The sequence below is a fragment of the Acanthochromis polyacanthus genome, chromosome 3, assembly GCF_021347895.1.
Source record: "Acanthochromis polyacanthus isolate Apoly-LR-REF ecotype Palm Island chromosome 3, KAUST_Apoly_ChrSc, whole genome shotgun sequence".
Taxonomy (NCBI): Eukaryota; Metazoa; Chordata; class Actinopteri; family Pomacentridae; genus Acanthochromis; species Acanthochromis polyacanthus.
The window spans coordinates 28273739-28294868 of NC_067115.1; the positions used below are offsets into that span (position 1 = coordinate 28273739).

General features: G+C 41.6%; 2 protein-coding genes across 4 annotated transcripts in view; both read left to right on the plus strand.

Annotated features, from left to right (window-relative positions):
- Positions 1-21130, plus strand: part of gstcd (glutathione S-transferase, C-terminal domain containing) — a 457968-nt gene that overhangs the window by 121943 nt on the left and 314895 nt on the right. The gene's annotated exons all lie outside the window — the stretch shown is intronic.
- npnta (nephronectin a) overlaps positions 1-21130 on the plus strand; it is a 78458-nt gene that overhangs the window by 40213 nt on the left and 17115 nt on the right. For 2 of the 3 annotated variants that reach the window (XM_022193737.2, XM_022193738.2), the window contains 5 exons: positions 5864-5983; positions 7262-7381; positions 14507-14641; positions 17380-17502; positions 19307-19720. In XM_022193737.2, the coding sequence (XP_022049429.2) occupies positions 5864-5983; positions 7262-7381; positions 14507-14641; positions 17380-17502; positions 19307-19720 (912 nt within the window). The remainder of the gene's footprint in view (positions 1-5863; positions 5984-7261; positions 7382-14506; positions 14642-17379; positions 17503-19306; positions 19721-21130) is intronic. The other variant, XM_051945195.1, reaches the window with a different exon arrangement.

The window sequence follows — 21130 nt, forward strand, 5'->3', positions numbered from 1 at the left end:
CCGGCCGTCCCTCTAAACTTTCACCTCGAACAAGGAGAAGACTGATCAGAGATGCAGCCAAGAGGCCCATGATCACTCTGGATGAACTGCAGAGATCTACAGCTGAGGTGGGAGAGTCTGTCCATAGGACAACAATCAGTCGTACACTGCACAAATCTGGCCTTTATGGAAGAGTGGCAAGAAGAAAGCCATTTCTCAAAGATATCCATAAAAAGTCTTGTTTGAAGTTTGCCACAAGCCACCTGGGAGACACACCAAACATGTGGAAGAAGGTGCTCTGGTCAGATGAAACCAAAATGGAACTTTTTGGCCACAATGCAAAACGATTGTTTGGCGTAAAAGCAACACAGCTCATCACCCTGAACACACCATCCCTACTGTCAAACATGGTGGTGGCAGCCTCATGGTTTGGGCCTGCTTTTCTTCAGCAGGGACAGGGAAGATGGTTCAAATTGATGGGAAGATGAATGGAGCCAAATACAGGAGCATTCTGGAAGAAAACCTGTTGGAGTCTGCAAAAGACCTGAGACTGGGACGGAGATTTATCTTCCAACAGGACAATGATCCAAAACATAAAGCCAAATCTACAATGGAATGGTTCACAATAAACGTATCCAGGTGTTAGAATGGCCAAGTCAAAGTCCAGACCTGAATCCAATGGAGAATCTGTGGGCAGAGCTGAAGACTGCTGTTCACAAACGCTCTCCATCCAACCTCACTGAGCTCGAGCTGTTTTGCAAGGAAGAATGGGCAAGAATTTCAGTCTCTCGATGTGCAAAACTGATAGAGACATACCCCAAGCGACTTGCAGCTGTAATTGCAGCAAAAGGTGGCGCTACAAAGTATTAATGCAAGGGGGCCGAATAATATTGCACGCCCCACTTTCCAGTTTTTTATTTGTTAAAAAAGTTTAAAATATCCAATAAATTTCATTCCACTTCACGATTGTGTCCCACTTGTTGTTGATTCTTGACAAAAAATTAAAAATTTATATCTTTATGTTTGAAGCCTGAAATGTGGCGAAAGGTTGAAAAGTTTAAGGGGGCCGAATACTTTCACAAGGCACTGTATATAGCAAGTAGGAATACTTCAAAAAATTGTGCAACAGAATGTAGAAATATAATAATATGTCCTGGCAAACTTGCACAATGGTAGGTCTAAAAGGCTTAATGTTATCTTCATTGTAAAAAAAAAAAAAGCTTTTCTTTCAAATATACAGATATTTCTAAGTAAACTTTGGAATGATAGCATATGTGAGTGAATTGTAGTTTTAATATTCATATCGGCCTCTATGTGCAGCTGTGTTACTGTCTCCTTCAACAACCTTTTTTTCAAGCACAAATATAAAATGTTGCGTGGTTACCTTGAAGAGACCAACAAATTTCTGTTTGCACTTGTAAAAAAAGTGTCAGCCATATTGCATATTCATTCCGTTTATTTTATACCTAAAAATTTTGTTCCTCATATTAAATCTTTAATCAAATAACATTTAGCTTCCTTCACACATGCACACATTGTAATCGAATAAAAAAAAATCGAAACTTTTCAGAATCAGTCTTTATTGCCAAGTGAGTACACACAAGAAATTTGACTTGGTATGTGGAGTTGCAGTAGCTAGCAACAACAACAGACAGTAAAAGAATAAATATACAAATCTAATTCTGAGAAATTCTAAACAAAAAAATGCTGTAAGTATAAAAAGTATAGGAAATACTGTGCAAAACTAAGTGTAAACAAAATACTGTGTAAAAAAGAAGGCATACGTTTGCTTAAACCAGGGTAATAAATTAGAACACAACTTAAATTACAATATTGCACATTGTTATTCAGGTATTACACATGAAGTTGAATACTGTATATGTGTTGAATATTGAATATTCTATATATAGTCTTTTGTAGAACAGTCAAACTTCTGTTCGTTGTTAGCCTCACTAGTCAGTGAAAGTTATGCTATAAATGTTTAATACAGTTCCCAAATGTAACAACTGCATTCACAAACTGACCCCCATGCATTGTAAAGAGTTTATAGTTGTGGAGGTTGACTTCAAGTCTGGTGGAGGGTTAAACAGACAGCCGGTCCAAATCCCTGTCACTTCCACTGATCATTCAGCCAGCATGGGTTTGGTAGATCACAGGCTTCCATTAATAGAAGATGGGGTCTGTGGAAATGCAAGCATCTGCTCCATCATTCATCCACATTAAACTATGGTATCTCTTAAATGGAGGCGGTATGCGGCTCGCAGAGAATGTGCCCTGCATGTGTCCGTAGAGCTCAGCAGGGCTCCATTTAAAGCGTGGTAGGCCGAGATGTCCCCTCATGTGCTGTACAGTGAGCTGCAGTCTATTTGCGAGGGTTCTACTGTACCACAGAAACACAGAGTCATATTCATAGTTGAGGTTATTTATGTTTCTTGGAGTCATCCCAGTGTGATGCATTCAAAGTTGGATTTTTCCCCCTTTGTGTCTGGTTATCCCAACGGATCTGAACATTCAGATGTAGTAGCTGGAGAAAGAGGTCTTTCCGTATGTTCGTAATGTATGGAAAAAAATACGTGATTCCTGCCAAGCTAGACGTGTCCTCATGGCCATGTGCGTTGTGTCCATCAACATTCATAAGTCTTTAAGCCCTAAGCACACACTCATTTTAAATGACTGAACAAGACGGGGCAAATAGCTTGCATGAGTAATTCTGAATGGAAGCCTATGACCCTAAATTCTTTCAGCCATTCATAACCTTGTTTAATTTGAAAAAAAAGACACAAGCAAAGAGTAAAAATAGGCTGAATGAACTTTGTTGTTAAAGGAAATAACGGTAACACAATTTCTTAGTTGAACAAGCAGAAATTTTTACCAGTAAATACGATTTTTTTTTACATTCTGAGAAGCTTAATGTGCTGCCGTGACTTTTATCCAACACCACAGCTGCATATAGACTGCTAGAACATGTAGTTAAAGAGGAAGTACTTTTCCTTAAATTTAAATAAAGTAAAGATAAGCATTAAATCTAAGCAGAGTGGTATGAGCATGTTTTACCATCCAGTCCCTTTTCAATTCAGTGATGTTCTGCAAGAACAGTGACACTATTTTCTTTATGAGAAAGCTTCATCTTAAAAATTGCTTTAGGAGAAAAAAAAAGTGGTTTAAAGCAAAGTGAAATGAAAAGCATTTCTCTCTGCCTCAGAACTGCAAAACTGCAATCCACTCTAAAGCATGAATGCAGGAAGAATCACAAACTCCTTATATAAATTACTGAGTACACTCACATTTTCCAAATACACAAAAGCAAACTGCAATAATAGCGATGGAAATATGTTAGCTGCTTTTCCACCACAACTAAGAAAACAACAAAAGATGTTTCATACAGTGAACATTTGACCTACGCAACACAAGAAGCAGTAGTGTAACTCAGCGGTCTCCAACCTTTTTTTGCACCATGGACCCGATTCAAGCAAGACAGTTTTCTATGGACCGGTGATGGCGCACATAACAAATAAGTAAAGCACTCAGAGAGTACAGTACTTCACTAAGACTGCTCAGTCGTATCATTTCCGATGGATGAAATCTTTAATAAAAAAAGATGTTGCACTGAACACAGGCATGTGTCACGCATGTGTACGATATGTACGGATACAAATTCGCGTGACCTAAATATGCAGCGGGAATTGATGGGACTCAGAAACAACGCCACAATTTAATCAATTGTTCCTTGTATCATTTCCGACGGATAAGTCCTGATAAGTCTGCAGCAGTAGATTTGTAGTACGATTGCAATCATGTGATCATCAGCAGGCAGCTGACGTAGTGTTCACTAGTTGTCATAGTTACAGTGATGCTGTGAGACTATCTTGCAATGATACAGAAATCTTTAACAAATCCATGGATCCAGACTATAAGCCGCATCACTGCCAAAATCTAATCACTTGGTCCTCATGTCATTACTGACCTTGTCTGAAAATTTCATTGAAATCCGTTGATTGGTTTTTGAATAGTTATGCTAATGGACCAACAGACAGACAGACAGACAGACAGACAAATGTACGCCGATCGTCGTGTTCCTTGGCAGAGTAATAATCTTTTTTGTTTTGTGTTGGATTTTTTTTAAGTGTTCTAAACAAATAAAATTACTTCTTATTGCTAAATGTTTGCTTACTTTTTCACTTGTGTTAGCATCAAGTCACTCCCTTTTTTAAACAAAGCTCTCCAGAGACGTTTGTTTCTTATTAATTAATTTTTTAATTGTTTATTAATGTTTTTTTAATTGTTTTTAATTAATTGTTGGCAGATTGACAGCTTCATTTACCATCAAGTGCAGGAAACAAGCACAGACGGAAGAGACAGGAAGACGATCTAGTCATTTTTCAAAATAAAACACCCTACAGACTCCGCGAGAAGTGAAATGTAAAATGAAGTTTTGATTCTCTCTGTGCGGCCCCGTAGCGGTCCGCGTCCCACTGGTTGGGGACCACTGATGTAACTAACTGCTGCTAGTGGCTCTAATTCTGCAGTCTGGAGCCATCAGGACTCAATTGTAGAAGAAGAGGCTTAAACTGTCTGTTTCTGTTTATTTCATGTATTAGTTTTAGATATAACACTTCCATCTGCCACTGTTTTTGGCGCTTTAAGTGGAGCAGAAGCTTGAGTGGATGTACAGCTCATGCTTTCACACCTCTTTTGAAATGCACAAGCTGAAAATGTGCATTAAAACAGACAGAAATGCACTTAATGACACTTCTGCTCCGTTCAAGTGTGCCAGCAAGCCGGCATAAACATCCAAGACCCTGAAGCTGAAAATGGAATGCAGACATTATTAAATCTATTAGTTAATTCTTTGCCTCGCATGTTGCTACCTGTCAAAATATCTGTCATAAAAAGGGCTTGGAGAGATGAATTTCAGCAGAGCCTGAGTGTCATGTTGCTGCCATACAGTAAGGAATAAACAGATTTTATCAGCAAACCGTAAGCCTTTTTCATGAAGGACACTCATTCCAGAGAGGCTACATGTGCAACACCAGAGCCATGAGTCTGAACGCAGACGATGTTGTTTTTATTAGTTACACCTTCGCTTTTTGTGGTATGACATGTCAAAATGCATGATTTAAATATGACACTGTAAACTTTAAGGCACAGGTTTAGCTGATGACATTAATCGCAGCTGTCAGTAAGTAATCCCAGAGAGGCAGCAGACACAACACCAGATCCCTGCCACTGAAACACACAAATGGAATGCAGGCATTAATAATGTTATTAGTTCCACCAGTGTTTGACTCGTCAAAATCTCTGTTCTAAGCAGAGCATAATGTGAATTTGCATAAGCATTTGACAGGTGTTGAGCTCAGGGCATATTCCTTTCTCCCGGGAGCCCTTCCTGCTCTGAACTCAGACAGCATCACTTTATAATAAGGTTTTTATGGGCTGTTGTGGGTGAGATCTCTCTACTTTTATGTCTGCATAAAAAAACACAGGAATTATACGTAACTGTCAGCGTGTGCTGGATGGCGAGGCTGCAGCCCTCGTGAAGTCGAGATGAGTCAGAAGGTCTAATAGCATCTTTGATCACGTGCAGGCGGTAGTAAGCCCGACAGTTGACACCGGCTTCCTGGTAAATCATCAAAGGGGGCAGTTCTGGGCCTGTCAGAACATGGCGACACGTCGGTTCCTCGCAGACAACCCCCACCCCTTTCAAAACACACACATCAGCACGCACGTAGACAGGTAGACACCTCCAGCCCACACATAAATAGAAGGGTGAGGTCTGATGTGATTGACCTCTTCACCTTTGCCCTCTGACTAATTTCAGCTCTGCCTAGGAGGGCCTCCCCGTCTCTCCTCCAGTCCGCTCATGTCGTCTCTTCTCTGTCTGCAGACCTGAATGAGTGTGGGCTGATGCCGAGGCCCTGTAAGCACAGGTGCATGAACACGTATGGGAGCTACAAGTGCTACTGCCTGAACGGCTACATGCTGATGCCTGACGGGACCTGTGGAAGTGAGTGTCACGCACACATCCACGTCTCTGTGACTGAACTCGTTGTTTGTGTTGCTGTCTGAAATGTGGATATTTTAATATCCTTTGTGTCTTCTCCCTCATCTCTCTTCTGCTTTGTAGCCTGCGTGTGCTTCCACGAGGCATTCATGTGAGCTCGTAGACAATTCAACGCTGATGACATATGCTCTCTATTATGGAATACATTTTCCCACTCGTGTGAATGCTTTCGACAGCCTTTGATAGACTGTTTTGATTAAAGCCCCACGTTGATCTGCTTCATTACAGCAGCTCTACAGAGTGAAGGACCCCTGCGAAGAACCCTGCGAGGCCTAAAATGAAAAAAAATATGAAAGAAACGCAATCTGTAGACCCTGAAGTGAACGTGCCCTTTTTATTAGCTGCCCTGGGGTGTTCCACAGAATGCAAGCTGATGTCTGTACATGTCTCTCCGTAAATTCTGTTCCCCACCTGATAACTATTTTCTCCACACGTTTCCACTTCACTCCCGGTACCCGATTTTAATTAGTTCTTTCATATCAGAAGAAAATTCATTCGCCAACCTTTTAAAGTCTGAATTGCTCACCACTCGAGGCAATCTAAAATTATTCTCAGAGTTGTTGTGTAATGATAGAATGATAGCGTTAAACACCTTGCTGCTCCTCTTTTCTCCCCTGCTCCAGCTATGATCAATAGATCACTGTAGCATTTAATCAGCCGGGCCTGCCTCAGTCATCAAACTGTACTCCAGGGTGCCCGCAGTAGCTGAAGTAGCAGCAACAGCAGCGTGAGCCTCACTTTTAATTTCCTTTTTAGGGTCCAAAGTTATCAAGAGAGGCTGAACAAAGTCTGTTCTATTATATTATTATTTTGGAGGGGCCTTGATCTGCTCAGCACGGCTCTACAACAGTGGCGCTGCACACTGGTGCCTCGATATGGTGGAGATGGATTATCAGTCTTGGGGTGTAAGAAAGGATAAAAGTGGGTAAGGGAAGATTGCTTGAGCTGAGGTGTGAGCACATAGCAACTGCACAGCAGAGGAATCTAATAATGGGAGAGTGTGTGCTGTTCTGTTGTTGGCACCCCAGGGTCAAGCTGGCTAATATCAGAAAAGGCAGGCGAGTGGCCCGGCTCTTACAAATTGGCCGGAGGGTATGGAGTGTGCGTGTGGAAGTGAGGAGAGAAGGTGTGAGTGAGGGCAGAATAAACTGTTCCCCCTTTGTACTCCCTTGTGGCACCAGCATGTGTTAATATGTGCTGTGCTTCTCTTGCATCCATCAGACGCTCGCACTTGCGGTATGGCCAACTGCCAGTATGGCTGCGAGGTGCTGAAAGGAGAGGTCCGATGTCAGTGTCCATCGCCAGGGCTACAGCTGGCTCCGGATGGAAGAACCTGTATGGGTACGTCCCGCTCTTAATATATCTCCACAGAAAACTGAGCCGGCTCCTGCCCACGAGCAACGTACGTAAAATAATCACGAGCAACATTTTTCGAATGTGTTTTTCTCGCCCTTTAAATTCGCTAAGTGACAGTCAGACGCAACTGTTTTGGCGAAGGCAGAATAAAAACCTTGGCAGCAAAAAAATTGGAAATTGGGAACTCGAACAAATCCTCCCTAGCAAGACAAGCATCCAAGTTGAATTCATCCAAAATATTTACCATTACATCTTTTTTTCACTTTCATCAAGGACACCATCAATTCACCAGTGATTTTCAACCAGATGGTGACTTTACTCCAGACTTCCTCAAGCTTTTACAGCAGAAATGTGATCAGATGAAGCCCACCCCTCAACCGCCCTCCTGTCCTGCTTTCATTACCAGTTTTATGTGGCACATGGGGAACATGGGGAACAGCAGAGGCAGTTAACCTGTGTCAGGTTTTAAACACAGGCTGTTCCAGTCCGGCCTGTTCCTGTTCCTCCGCTTTATCGGCCCACTTAAGTGCTGAGTGGCTAATGGGGGGCGGATTTCTAAAACAGGGTGGAAATCAATCATGAAGAATGATGGAGGAGTGGATAGAAAGGTTTCCTGCCACAGGTGTTACGACAGTTTAATGGACTGTTTCCGGACGCGTCTGGATGCTGACGTTTTATGGAGATTTTTACGGAGGCTTAATAATCATATCTGTGGAGGTGATCCCTTCAAATAGCCACAGCCTTGGAGTTATACTACCATTTAAAAGTTTGGGGTCACCCAGACAATTTCATGTTTTCCATTAAAACTCACACTTTTATTCATGTGCTAACATAATTGCACAAGGGTTTTCTAATCATCAATGAGCCTTTCAACACCATTAGCTAACACAATGTAGCATTAGAACACAGGAGTGATGGTTGCTGGAAATGTTCCTCTGTACCTCTATGGAGATATTCCAATAAAATTTTCCAGCTAGAATAGTCATTTACCACATTAACAATGTCTAGACAGTATTTCTAATTAATTTAATGTCATCTTCATTGAAAACTGCTTTTCTTTCAAAAATAAGGACATTTCTAAGTGACCCCAAATGATGCAGCACTGATGCTGCTTAATGTACTTTTGTAGGGGCTTAATACATGGGATGGGCCTGCATTTATCCATCCATCTATTCATTCTCTATACAGCACCTAATCTTCATTATGGTCATGGAGGGCTGGAGTCTATCCCAGCTGACTCAGGGTGAAGGCAGTGGACACCCTGGACAGGTCACCAGTCTATCACAGAGCTACATGTAGAGACTCACAATTACACTCATGTTCACATATATGAATAATTTAGAATTACCAATTAACCTCAACATGTTTTTGGACTGTGGGAGGAAGCCATGCTGAAAGATCCCAAGAAGGTATGGATCTTCTAGCTGCAAGGCAAAAGTACTAACCACCAAGCGACTGTGCAGCCCCCTGCACTTATCAGATTACAAATTCTCTAAAAAAAAAACTCCTCATCCAACTTGACAGTAAATCAATCTTGAGTTGTTGATTTTTTTGGAAAAATGCAAAGAATAAGGCATTTAAAGTATTTGAAGCTATTTTTGAAATGTAATCATATGGTCACAGTGCATCTTCGGCCTACAGATATTTGTTCCCTCTGCTCTATTGAAGCCCTCAGGGTGAATACATTCCAGACTGTTTTGCTCCAATGGACTCGCAGGTCAGAGCTGATCTTTGTTCAACTCTGACTGAACGGATGTTCTCAGTCTGCCAATAGAAATACTGAGTGTCTTGTTTTAGTACATTAACACGCTGCTAATCCAAACTGCACCTTTGCTCTCATGCACTGTTTACAGTGTGTGAAAGCTGTCATCTGTATTCACTTAGCAACAGCTGTAGAGCACTGACCTCGCTTTCTTTTTTGGGGTGAAGTGTGGAGAGATTCAGTTTCTGTAAAATGCAAACATAGCAGCTCCAATGGTATTAAACATGTAGAACAATAATCAGCAAATACTTTCATGAGATATAGTATAAAGAGGAATGTATTAATGTGGATAAAATAGCCTTCATTTTACAGAAATTCTGCTGCTGCCTGAAGAGGTATATCAGAAGATCATGCAACAAGGTGACCTCAGATAGTGGTGATGTTCAAAGAGAAAGTCAATAGCCGCATCTTTCTGTCATTTGCAATAACTATTAGTAATTAAAAGAAGAATAAAATAGTTGGAGGAAGCCATTCCATATTCTGAAACATTATGCTTTGGTTTTCACCCTAAAATGTGAAGCAGACGGTGTGTCAAATACCTCACTTTCTGTGTGTGTATAGAAATTAGTTTGGTACTTTACTTTACTTAGTCATCAGTTTCTAAATTGAAATAAAAGTGAAATATTGTTTCTTTTTAAGTTCAAAACTTTCCTGTGAGCGGTTCATTGAAGTTTCAGTCTCTTTTAAATAATCGCTGCTTTTGGAAACTCTGCATGTGCTACAGTATTTGTTTACTGAAAGTGGATTAGGCCAGGAATCCCTTAAGAGGGATGTCTTGTGATCCGTTCGAAAGGCGGTATTGACTTGTTTTTGCTGTGTGACAGAACTGCAACAAAACCCCCTGATTAATGCCAAAGTGCAGTGGTGTTTTTGCGCTGGAGAAACTCAGGATTAGACAGCTCCATAATTCGCTGCCTCTCTCTGAAATTGCTTAATGCATCACACAAGTTGTCAAGTACGTACAGCACAGTTGCAGATGTTTTTATGTAACTGTGAATATGGGGTTAAAGCTGATGTCTGACAATTTGCCACTTTGTAAGAAAAACTGAGCTGTCATCAAATCCAGATGTACATTCTGGTGAAGGCAGACCTTTTTAAAAGCAATATTATAGTTTGTATAAAGACACAGTGACTGTATTTATGTGCATGATGCATTTGCATGTTATTTAAACTATAACTAGAAAAGCACTCAGAGAGCACAGTACTCCACTAAGGCTGTTCATTCCCCCCACATGGCATCGTCAGAAATGCAGCTTTTTTCTTTTTTCTTTTTTTTTTTAGAAATGCAGCATTTGTTTATTAGTTGTTGATGATCAGAAGTCACAGCAGCATAGAATGTGGAAATTTAATATAGATGTTCCCACAAACAAAATGATCTTGCGCTGAGAACAGGCATGTGTTATGCATGTTTATGTTATGTCCCTTTCTTCTTTTAAGAGACGATTGAAGACTCAATTGTTCAGAGAACACCTAGCCACTTAATCCAACTCCATCTCAGGGGTAGAATAAGTCAGGTGGTCCAAAACCCAGCACTTATTTAGCGCTGACAAAGTTGAAAAAAAAGGGGGGGGGGGCACTTCTTCTGTAACTTGATGGCAACACCTTCGACCAGTCGCACTTGAAGCACTTTTTGCACTTACTAAAGGTTTTTCCTTATGTCTGAATTCTTGCTTGTGGTCTACGTCGTTTTGGACAAAAGCGTCTGCTAAATGAAATTGTAGAATTGTAGAATGTATGGATACCGAATCGCGTGACCTAAACATGTAGGGAGCGGCAGGAATTGATGGGACTCAGAAACACTTTCACAATTTAATCAAATGTTCCTTGTATCTGACAAATAAGTCCCAGTAAGTCCGCAGTGGTTGATTTGTCGTAGGATCGAAATCATGTGATCGTCAGCAGGCAAATGACGTAGTGTTCCCTAGTTGTCGTAGGTACATTGATGCTGTGCCACTATCTCACAAATCCAGACTATAAGCAGCATAGATGCCAAAATCTAACCAGGTGGTCCTTGTGTCATTTCTGACCTTCCCTGAAATTTTCATAGAAATCCATTTGTCCGTTTTTAGTAATGTTGTTAACAGACAGACAAGCAAGTGGCAATCATCACATAACTCTGCCATGTTCCTTGGGGGAGTATCTAGCTATGCCTTAGTGTGCCTCACTGAAAGTAGACTGTTGGTGAAGTCTAGCTATTTTCACGCATTTCACACAACTTTCTCCAATCTTTTGCTATCTGCGTGTTGCTGTTTTTTTAGAAAACAAGAACAAGAAAAGTACTCAGAGAGCGCAGTACTCCACTAAGTCTGCTCATTCGTATCATTTACGACAAATGAAATCTTAAAAAATTCATGGTCTGCAGTGGTAGATTTGTAGTAGGATCGCAATCGTGTGATTGTCAGCTGCCTGCTGACGTAGTGGTCACTTGTTGTCATATTTACAGTGATGCCGTGCCTCTAGAAATCTTTACCAGACTATAGGGCTGAGTACCGAACTTCGGTTCTTTTAATGGCACCGACCGAAATGTTTCGGTAGTAATGAGTATCAAAATAAGCCTTGTCTTTCGATACCATGTTCCGGTACTTATCACGTGATTATGATAAAGCAAACCTGTGATTGACTGTAACATTACACGTGATTGCGGCAAGCCGGAAAAAAAACATGCTGTGGCGCGCCCCCCCATTCACAGACAGATTTCACATTAGGTACATTGACTTTACTGCAGTTGTGTAGCGTGTCGTCAAAATGGGAAAAGATGCTAACCTTGCCAGCAAGTTGATTTCTCGCGGTATTTGTGAGTTCACAAATCTCTCAAGAAACCATCTTGCACCGCTCCCGCATTCACTGTTCGTACAGAGCCAAGTTGGCACGAGCCAATCACGCAGCAGTATCCGTGTGTGGGGTGGGATATCTGGGTGTGAAGACGACACCAAGCGCCAGTAGATCAAAACAAACATGGCAATGGAGGACAACGATCGTGTAGATGCTGCTATGAAGTCAGTTTTAGCTGAATCTCCTATCGCTTCTTTGAAGGAAGAACAACGAGAGGCGCTTTGCGCATTTCTGGATGGTAAAGATGTTTGTGTTTTTTTACCTACGGGTTTTGGTAAGAGTTTAATCTACCAATTGGCTCCGCTCGATGTGAAGATCCCACGATTGGCTAAAAACAAACCTGTCAGAGGCGGGACATACTGTTGCATTGTCCAATCCGTACCTCTTTCCTCTGAACGGATTTACATGGAGCGGTCCCAGATTGATATTATGGAGTACTATCAAGTACTACACAATTATTAATCTGGCTATTGCCAGGTTAAAAAGATGCCTCTGAGGTCTAAAACGTGGCTCTACTTTTGTAAAATGGATGCCAATAGTGCGCGGTGCAGTATATCCCAAAGCGGGTGGTAAACTCCATCTAAGGCTAAATACCGGCACGAGACCGATAGTCGACAAGTACCTTAAGGGAAAGCTGAAAAGAACTTTGAAGAGAGAATTCAAGAGGGCGTGAAACCGTCCGCGCAGTCCACCCGGGGGATTCAACTCGGTGGGCCAGGGGCGGCCGCTCAGTGCAGGAGGATCCCCTCGCAGGACCTCTCCCCGGGTGTGGGCCGTCCCCCGCCGGGCGCATTTCCTCCACAGTGGTGCGCCACGATCGGCTCCGGGTCGGCCAGGAAGGGTCCGGGGGCGAAGGTGGCTCAGTATGTACTGAACTGTACATTGCTTGCAAATGTTCTTTTGCACTGGAAATCACTGGAAAATTAAACTCAAGATGTAAAAAGTTAGCCTAGCCGCGCTAGACAACCCACGGCAACGAATTTAATTCTCTGCCAGGGAGGGTCTAGTTACCCTCCATAAGGCTCGAGGCTGGATTCTCCTAAAACTGGCCGGACCAATCATCATGAAGTGTAGAGTCAGAAGGTGGGCGTAACGAAGTGACGACAGAGGCGTGACGATTCTGACAGAAACAACCGGTGCACAATAAACAGTTATCTTTCGACTCAGCTTTGGCCACAGCCCTTAAAGATTTGAAGCTAAAATTCAACTTGAAAGATAAACAAAGGACGGCACTTAAGTGTTTCATTGAGAAGAAAGACGTATTTGGACTTATGCCGACGGGATATGGCAAATCCTTAATATACCAGTTGGCTCCGGGGCTCCGCTGGTTGGGAAGCTAATGGGACTTAGCCACAATCCGCCGGTGCTCTAGGAACTACGTCAGCCTATTCGTTGCGTTGATTGGTTGTATACCTACCCAATTGCTGCAGAGGGATTTGATAGACAACCTTTTAGCCCACCTCCCTCCCTGTCGAGCTTCCCTAGACCCTTGTGCCGTCAGAAACATGGGATCTAGCATGGCTAGGCAAGTAAAAAGTATGTGTAATGCAATTTTCATTCTGTTGAGTATATATTGTAAAACTGGTATATCGTTTAGGAACCGGTATTGAAGTGAAGGTATCGGTATTGGTACTGGTATTGAAACTTTTAGATTGATAACCAGCCCTACCAGACTATAAGCCGCACCACTGCCAAAATCTAATCACTTGGTCCTTGTGTTGTTTCTGACCTTCCTTGAAAATTTCACTGAAATTCGTTTATCTGTTTTTGAGTAATATTGCTAACAGACAGACAGACAGATGGACAGACAAATATACAACGATCATCACATAACTCCGCCTCCTTGGCAGAGTAATAATCCTGCACTGTCCTGACTGCAGCAGAGCGAAGCAGCCTCCAGCTACTAGCCATTAAGCAGCTCCACTGAAGCAGTTTAGGATGAAGGCCCTTTGCTGATGAGAACTTCAGCCGAAGTTGCTAAGGGGAGTTGTTGAGGGAGCTCTGCTTACCAACTTCACATACTTGTTTTCCCAGCTGGTGCAGGTGTCTCTGTGTTTGTAAGGTCTTTTTCAACAACAGTCCCTGTAGCACCACAGTGCTCCAGCCGCATTATGCCACAAATAAATTAATGATTTAAGGCAAATGCTTTGAGCCGCTCAGTGTCTAAATATTAATGGCCACATGCTTGCAGAGGTGATCAACAGAGACACTTAGAATAGGCTTTAAATAATGAAACAAGGTAGTGTGCATTGTGTTGCGCTCACCGAACAGCATACCTAATGTGCTTTGTTCATAAATGAATACTAACCAGGGAAGGTGAAGAAGTCTTCCGGTATGAATCTCAATGTGTGTTTAGTTGTGGAATAAGTTGGCTTTTTCAATTTTTATATGCCATTGGTTTGTTTTGAATGCACCGTAGCAATGCTAATGTGCAGCTCCTTTTAGTGAAAGACGGGTGAATCCATCTTATTCGTTAATTTGAATATTTTCCTTTCCTTTGCTTTTCCCTCTTGCAGATGTGGATGAGTGTGCAGCAGGGACAGCCGTGTGTCCCAGGTTCAGGAAATGCATCAACACCTTTGGGAGCTACATCTGCAAGTGCCACGAAGGGTTTGACCTGCAATACATCAACGGGAAATACCAGTGCATAGGTACTGACACGGTGTCTCTGCAGCGAGGCTTTCTCAGATAAAACTTGCAAAGGTCAAAGATGTGCCAAAACGTTCTGACTTTCAGCCAAGTTATTTTTAGCGATGTGGGCAGTGTGAAGAAGCAAGGTGACAAGAAAACAAAATATTAGTGTAGATGTGAATAACAGAACTTATTACTTTTCACCATTGGATCATCATCAAGTTAATTTGGATTTTTAACAAACAATTTACAATAAGATACTCTTTCATACCAGACAGATTTCTACAGAGGTAATGTCAAAGAAAAGGGAATAAATAATACTTTTTGCAATATTTTAAATTGTGTATTTTTAGTTAATTGACGTTAATTTGTAGACATATGTGTTCACTTTGACATTGACCATGATTTAATATTTTAAAGCAATAAGAGGTGAAAACTTCCAAAAGGGGGAAGGCACTGTACATTTACAGTACATTAAGTAATAACAGACCTGTCTTTTAATTGAGTATTTTACCATAATTCCACTCTGTAGTTCCAAACCACTGAGACAAGCATTCCACTTTATAACATCCATTTGGCAGCCTCTTTGTTATTTGTCCTTTTGCAAATAAAAAGGTTTCCCAAGCATGTAATAAGCTTACAATACATCATGCATGTAATAATGAAACTACCCAGCAGCACTGGCTTGACCTACTCCTCTCCAATACCATAATTTATGTCATAATAAGACACTGTGAAGGGGGCTATTCTGCAGGATTGGTACTTCATCTTTTTATACTTTAAGCAAATTTTGATTAGACTATGGAATTTTAACACCAAACTTTTACTTGTATTAGAGTAAAACATTTCTACTTTTACTTTAAGATCTGGGTGCCAGCTTTTCTAGCTAGGTTGGATTTTAATGCCACCAACAACAACTTCTGTGTCTTCTTCTTCAAAGTGATTTAGATCAATACTGTATTCAAAAAATACCAGATATTAGGAATGCACCAGAAATATATTTAGAATAAAGATAATCACGAAAAAATGTTGGTTGACCCTGAGCCCAGAGCTTACTAGATAAAATTTGAGTAAAACCTGTGATCCACAGGTTTTCTGGTCAATCAAGGCATATCAGTGAATGCTAGGAAAAAGGTAATCTAATTAAAAATTAACTTGAGAGAAAATAAAACAGAATTTAAAGTTTTATTAAACTAAGAGGATAAAGGAGACATTGAAACCACTACAAAACTGGGGTGGGGGGACACTTAAAAATGAATTTATGCTAGTTATTTGGTGTCTTGTTCTTCAACTTTGCTTTCACAGTCCCCTTCACTGATACATTTATTTTTAACGTACTTTACTGATCCTACAAGCAGTCCTGCATAGTAGCACCCTAATCCATACTCTACGTTAAGCTGCAAGGTCTTTCAAGCCTTTCAGGAGCAACTGCTACCAAACGTCAGTCATAACTCAGACTGTTCGACTTGTTTTGAATTTGTCTGTTATGTACATGAAGATTTAAGATAATGTGGATTTGTATAGGCTGCACAGTGGAATGGTGGTTAGCACTTTTGCCTCACAGCTAGAAGATCCCCGATTTGCGTCCCAGCCTTTCTGAGATCTTTCTGCATGGAGTTTGTAAGTTCTCCCTGTGCATGGGTGGGTTTTCTCTGGGTTCTCGGGCTTCCTCCCACAATCTAAACACAGGCTGAGATTAATTGGTGATTCTAAATTGACCGTAGGTGTGAGTGTGATTGTTTGTCTGTATATGTAGCTCTGTAATAGACTGGTGACCTGTCCAGGGTGTCTCCTGCCTTCACCCTGAGTCAGCTTGGGTAGACTTCAGCCCCCCCGTGGCCCTAATGAGGATAAAGCGGTGTGCAGATAATTGATGGATGGATGATCCTGCAAGTGGAAATTCTCTTTTCACAAATTCCAGCTTGTTAGGAAGCTGCGTTTGGAGCGTAGGGTCACCCACAGTTAAGCAAGCAGAGTTAAGGGCCTTGGTCAAGGGCCCAACAGCGGCACCTTGGCAGTACTGAAGTTTGAATCCTCAGTAATCTGCAGCTAAAAGCTTTAATCGCTGAGCCGCCACTATTCTACAAATAAATACCGTCCATCCATCCGACCCTGGACAGGTCACCAGCCTATCACAGGACTACACATAGAGACAGTCACACTCACATTCACACCGACAGACAATTTAGAATCACTAATTAATCTGAGCAGGTTTTTAGACTATGGGAGGAAGTCGGAGTGCCCAAGAAAACCCACACATGTACATGAAAAACATGCAAACTCCCTGCATTAAGATCCTGGGAAGGCCGGGACATGAACTGAGGACACGAACTGCAAGGCAGAAGTGCTAACCACCAACCCGCTTTACCACCTTTACAGATCCACATTATCTTAAATCTATGTTTACATCACAAACACGTGAATTTATTCACTTTTGAGCAAACCTTCAAAGCAGGTTGAGCAGTCTGAACTCTGACTTAAGTTTGGTAGCAGTTGCTCCTAAAAGGTTTGAAAGACCTTGCATCTCAGAGTATCAGAAAGATTTTCGGCAGAACAACCTTCATAATGATTTTGCGCTGGGATTCATAGAAAAGCTGCCATTATACAAGTAAATGCTTTCTCTAAAAGCATAACATGAACTTCAAGCTTTCCTTCAAGTGGATGTAAAGCAATTAGCCTTTGATTTTCTGCTGTTATGTCTGGAGCTCTTACCTTGCACCCGGTAGCTAAATGTTGTTCTGTTTCCATTATCTTTCAGATGTGGATGAGTGCTCTTTAGGTCAGAGCCACTGCAGCAGCTTCGCCACTTGCTACAACACGCCAGGCTCATACAAGTGCAAATGCAAAGATGGCTACAGGGGGAAGGGCCACGACTGTAAACGTAAGGACCGAGAACAAAAACTCCTAGCCCCGATGTTCACTTTTGCGAAGAGGAACGGGGGCCTCTCATTTTTGTTTTCTTTGCCTGTGTTTTTAAGAAGGTCGGAAAGCAAGAAAGAGGGAGGAATAACCTTGAAGCACAAAGCTGGGACTGAAATTCCTTTCTTTGTAAAGGCTGTCAGTCATTACTTAAATCACCCTGCTTCCTTATCGCATGCTCCCAGAGTGACTCCACTTTTGACGTCTGGCCATTTTAATCAGCCAAAAGTAGGAGTCATCTTCAAATGTGTAATATTTCTTTTCCTGGTAGTTTGTCTCATTCTGCTTGCTGACACGCAGCTCATTAGTCTGTGCGTCTGCACTTTTCACGGCAGCTCAGTGGATAAGAAGTCATCTATTCTCCACAGTTATTTAATCATCTGACACTCAGTATAGCACTCCACAGAGCGGAGAGGAGGCCTCCTGAAAATACTTCACCGTGTCGCCTGCCCAAAGGCTGCGACTTCTCCGGGAGTCGAGTTGCAATATCCTATTTGTGTATCACATATCAAAGTCGCCTGCAACCTGAGGATCCAATAACTGAGTTCAAACCGCTTACCTTTGTCCACTCTCATTCCTCACTCATGAAAGTCTTATGAACCCTCCTGAAACCCCCCCAACCCCCAGTTTCTGTCTGCTGCCGATGTGAAACAATGTGTGGAGGAACAAAAGACAAGAAGGTGCAGCTTTGATGACATCAGCAACGGAGGTCTCAGTGGTGCAGCAGCCTGTTTGAACGCAGAAATCATTCCACACACACTGAGCGGCTTTAGCTTGATGCTGAAAGGCCTCTGGCTATGACTACACAAAGAATATCTAATCAAGATGACCACATGAATGGACAAAAAGACCCTATTAGAACGATTTCACAAAAGTAGAAATCCACTGAACGTAGGCTGTCTCAGTGTATGAAGTCTTGAAACCACAATGGTATTCCTCATTCTCTCTTCGAACAGTTCCAGTGAGTGAAAGCCAACATATGGGCTTCCTTTGCAACTGTGAGATTTGAGACACCCAATTTGTTTTAGGATGCTAACATGTAGCTTATAGTTAACATGTGAATTCTCAGTAGATGAAACAAGAAAAGCACTCAGAGAGCACTGTACTCCGCCAAGGCTGCTCAGTCATTGTATCATGTCCGACAAATTAAATCCTTGTGGCAGAAGTCACAGCAACATAGAATGTGGCCATTTAATCTAGGTTTACCCACAAACGAAATGACCTTGCACTGAGCACAGGCGTGTGTTCTGCATGTGTACATTATGTAAGGATACTGAGTCTCGTGACCTAAATATGTAGCAGGCGGCGGGAATTGATTTAACTCGGAAACACCCCCACCCCCGATAAGTCTGCAACAATCGATTTGTAGCAGGATTGCGATCATGTGATCATAAATAGGCAGCTGACGTAGTGTTCACTTGTTGTCATAGTTTCAGCCACGCCGTTCCGCTATCTCGCAATGACACAGAAATCTTTTACAAGCCCGTGGATCCAGACTATAAGCCGCATCACTGCCAAAATCTAATCATTTGGTCCTTGTGTCATTTCTGACTACACTGAAAATTTCATCCAGATCCATTTGTCCGTTTTTGAGTAATGTTGCTAACACACAGACAGACAGATGAACAAATGTACACTGATCCTTACATAACTCAGCTAATAAAGTAATAAAGCTCTCCTCTGCAGGAGCAAAGCTAATTCTGTGCTTTATCAACTCTCAAGTGCTCACACTTCTGTGCTCCGCCTGTATTCTCTTATCATTTCAGCCATTCCTAAGGTGAATATTTACCCGCCCAGACCAGACAAGCTGCCTCCAAACCACCACAACCACATCCCAGACATCGATCACAGGAGGACCACCACCATCCGCCCACCAGTGACTCCAAGGAGGATTTTCCCCGTTATTCCAGTAGCACCAACCACCACCACAACTGCGAAAACCACAACAACTACCAAACCACCTCTGCCTCCGAGGAGAGTGACCCCACCTCCACGCAAGCCAGCGGTTCCCACCCGAAAGCCCTTCATCCCCACGAGGAAGCCATTGATACCCACACGCAGACCGTACGTCCCACCGAGGCCTGTAGCTCCCACCAGGCCACCGCAGCCACAGCCTCCAGTCACACCCGTAGACAACACCATCCAGAGGGAGGTCACCAAACAGAGAGGGGATGTCCACAGTAAGTCTATTCTTTTCAGTTTAATTTGAATTTTTGAAAAAAGCTTCTGACTTGAAACCATTATTGCAATTTCCTACAAAAAGATCACTTAATAGCGCTTAAACTACACAAAAATTATCTTTACCATATATTGTATCTGACATATGTTCACAAATATGATTGAAGAATTTGAGTAGATTTAGACTTTTTTAACTGACTAAACTACAGATATTAATAACACCAGTAAACATTTGAATGCAGCAGCAACAAGCTGTGAGCAAAAATTGGCCTTTTCACCTCATAAGGTTCTCAGCCAACATTAACATTTATTTTCAGATTTTTTTTTGTCTGATCTGGCAAATAGGTCCACTGTTCACTCATCTGTTTTGATGACCACAAAATGGAAAAATATCAGGCTGTTAAGCTGCTGAATGCTCCTCTGTGTTCACCATCTAGCTGCTGTCTTTGAACCACTGATGTTTGGTGCAGGGCAGGTAGAGCACAATGAGTGTTTACAGCCTTTTTCCCTGAAAACAGCTGCTGTGTCTGGAAACAGCACTGATTAGAGCAGTGAGACTGAACCAGAACAGTAAAACTGCAGGCTGTAGAACAAAAGGATTGCACTAAAAGACTCAATAAAGCTGAGGGACCCTCCAGAGTCAAGTGATCATTCTCTGTGGCTTCATCACTGTGCCCAGCGCCTTTCAGAGGGCACATATAGAAACACGCATTGCTGATGTAAATACATTTATTAGAGCAGGTTTAACAGCTTAGAGGACTTATGGAACAACAACGTGTTGCACCGACAGCTTCTCATGTCTGTTTTTTGACGTTTGACGGTCCAGTGAACCTTCTATGTCACATAATTCATCTTCATCAGCTCTCAGCAAATCAAATTAGAACACATTTACATATTTCTGCATCTGATTCCTGGAATGTTTCATTTATTTTGAAACATTCTGGGGAGTGAGTAGGTAATTGATAAATGATGAAAATTATCCATCCATCCATTATTTATACACCACTTAATCCTCATTACACTGTTAAAAAAAATTGTTTTTGTGGTAAAATTCCAGCAGCTGTGGTTGCCAGAGCATTGCCATAAAATTGCATTAAAACAGTTTCTTCATTTACGGTAATGAAATATGTTGATACCATTAACATTACGTTTTTTTAAAAAGTGCTTTATTCCATCTTTTACTGTAAAAAAGAAAAAAGTTTTAACTTTTTTTTTATAGTTTTACTTGAAAATTTACATGAAAATACCTATAAAATAAAGTTTGTGTGACCTGTTCTAAATATTACAACGTTTTTCCATAATCAGCACAACGGTTAATGTATTTAGCATTTAATATGTGGTTTTTTTTTTAGCAATGACATGGTTATAGCTGTCATAAATATTAAAGCATATGTCTGTTTTTTAAACTAAAC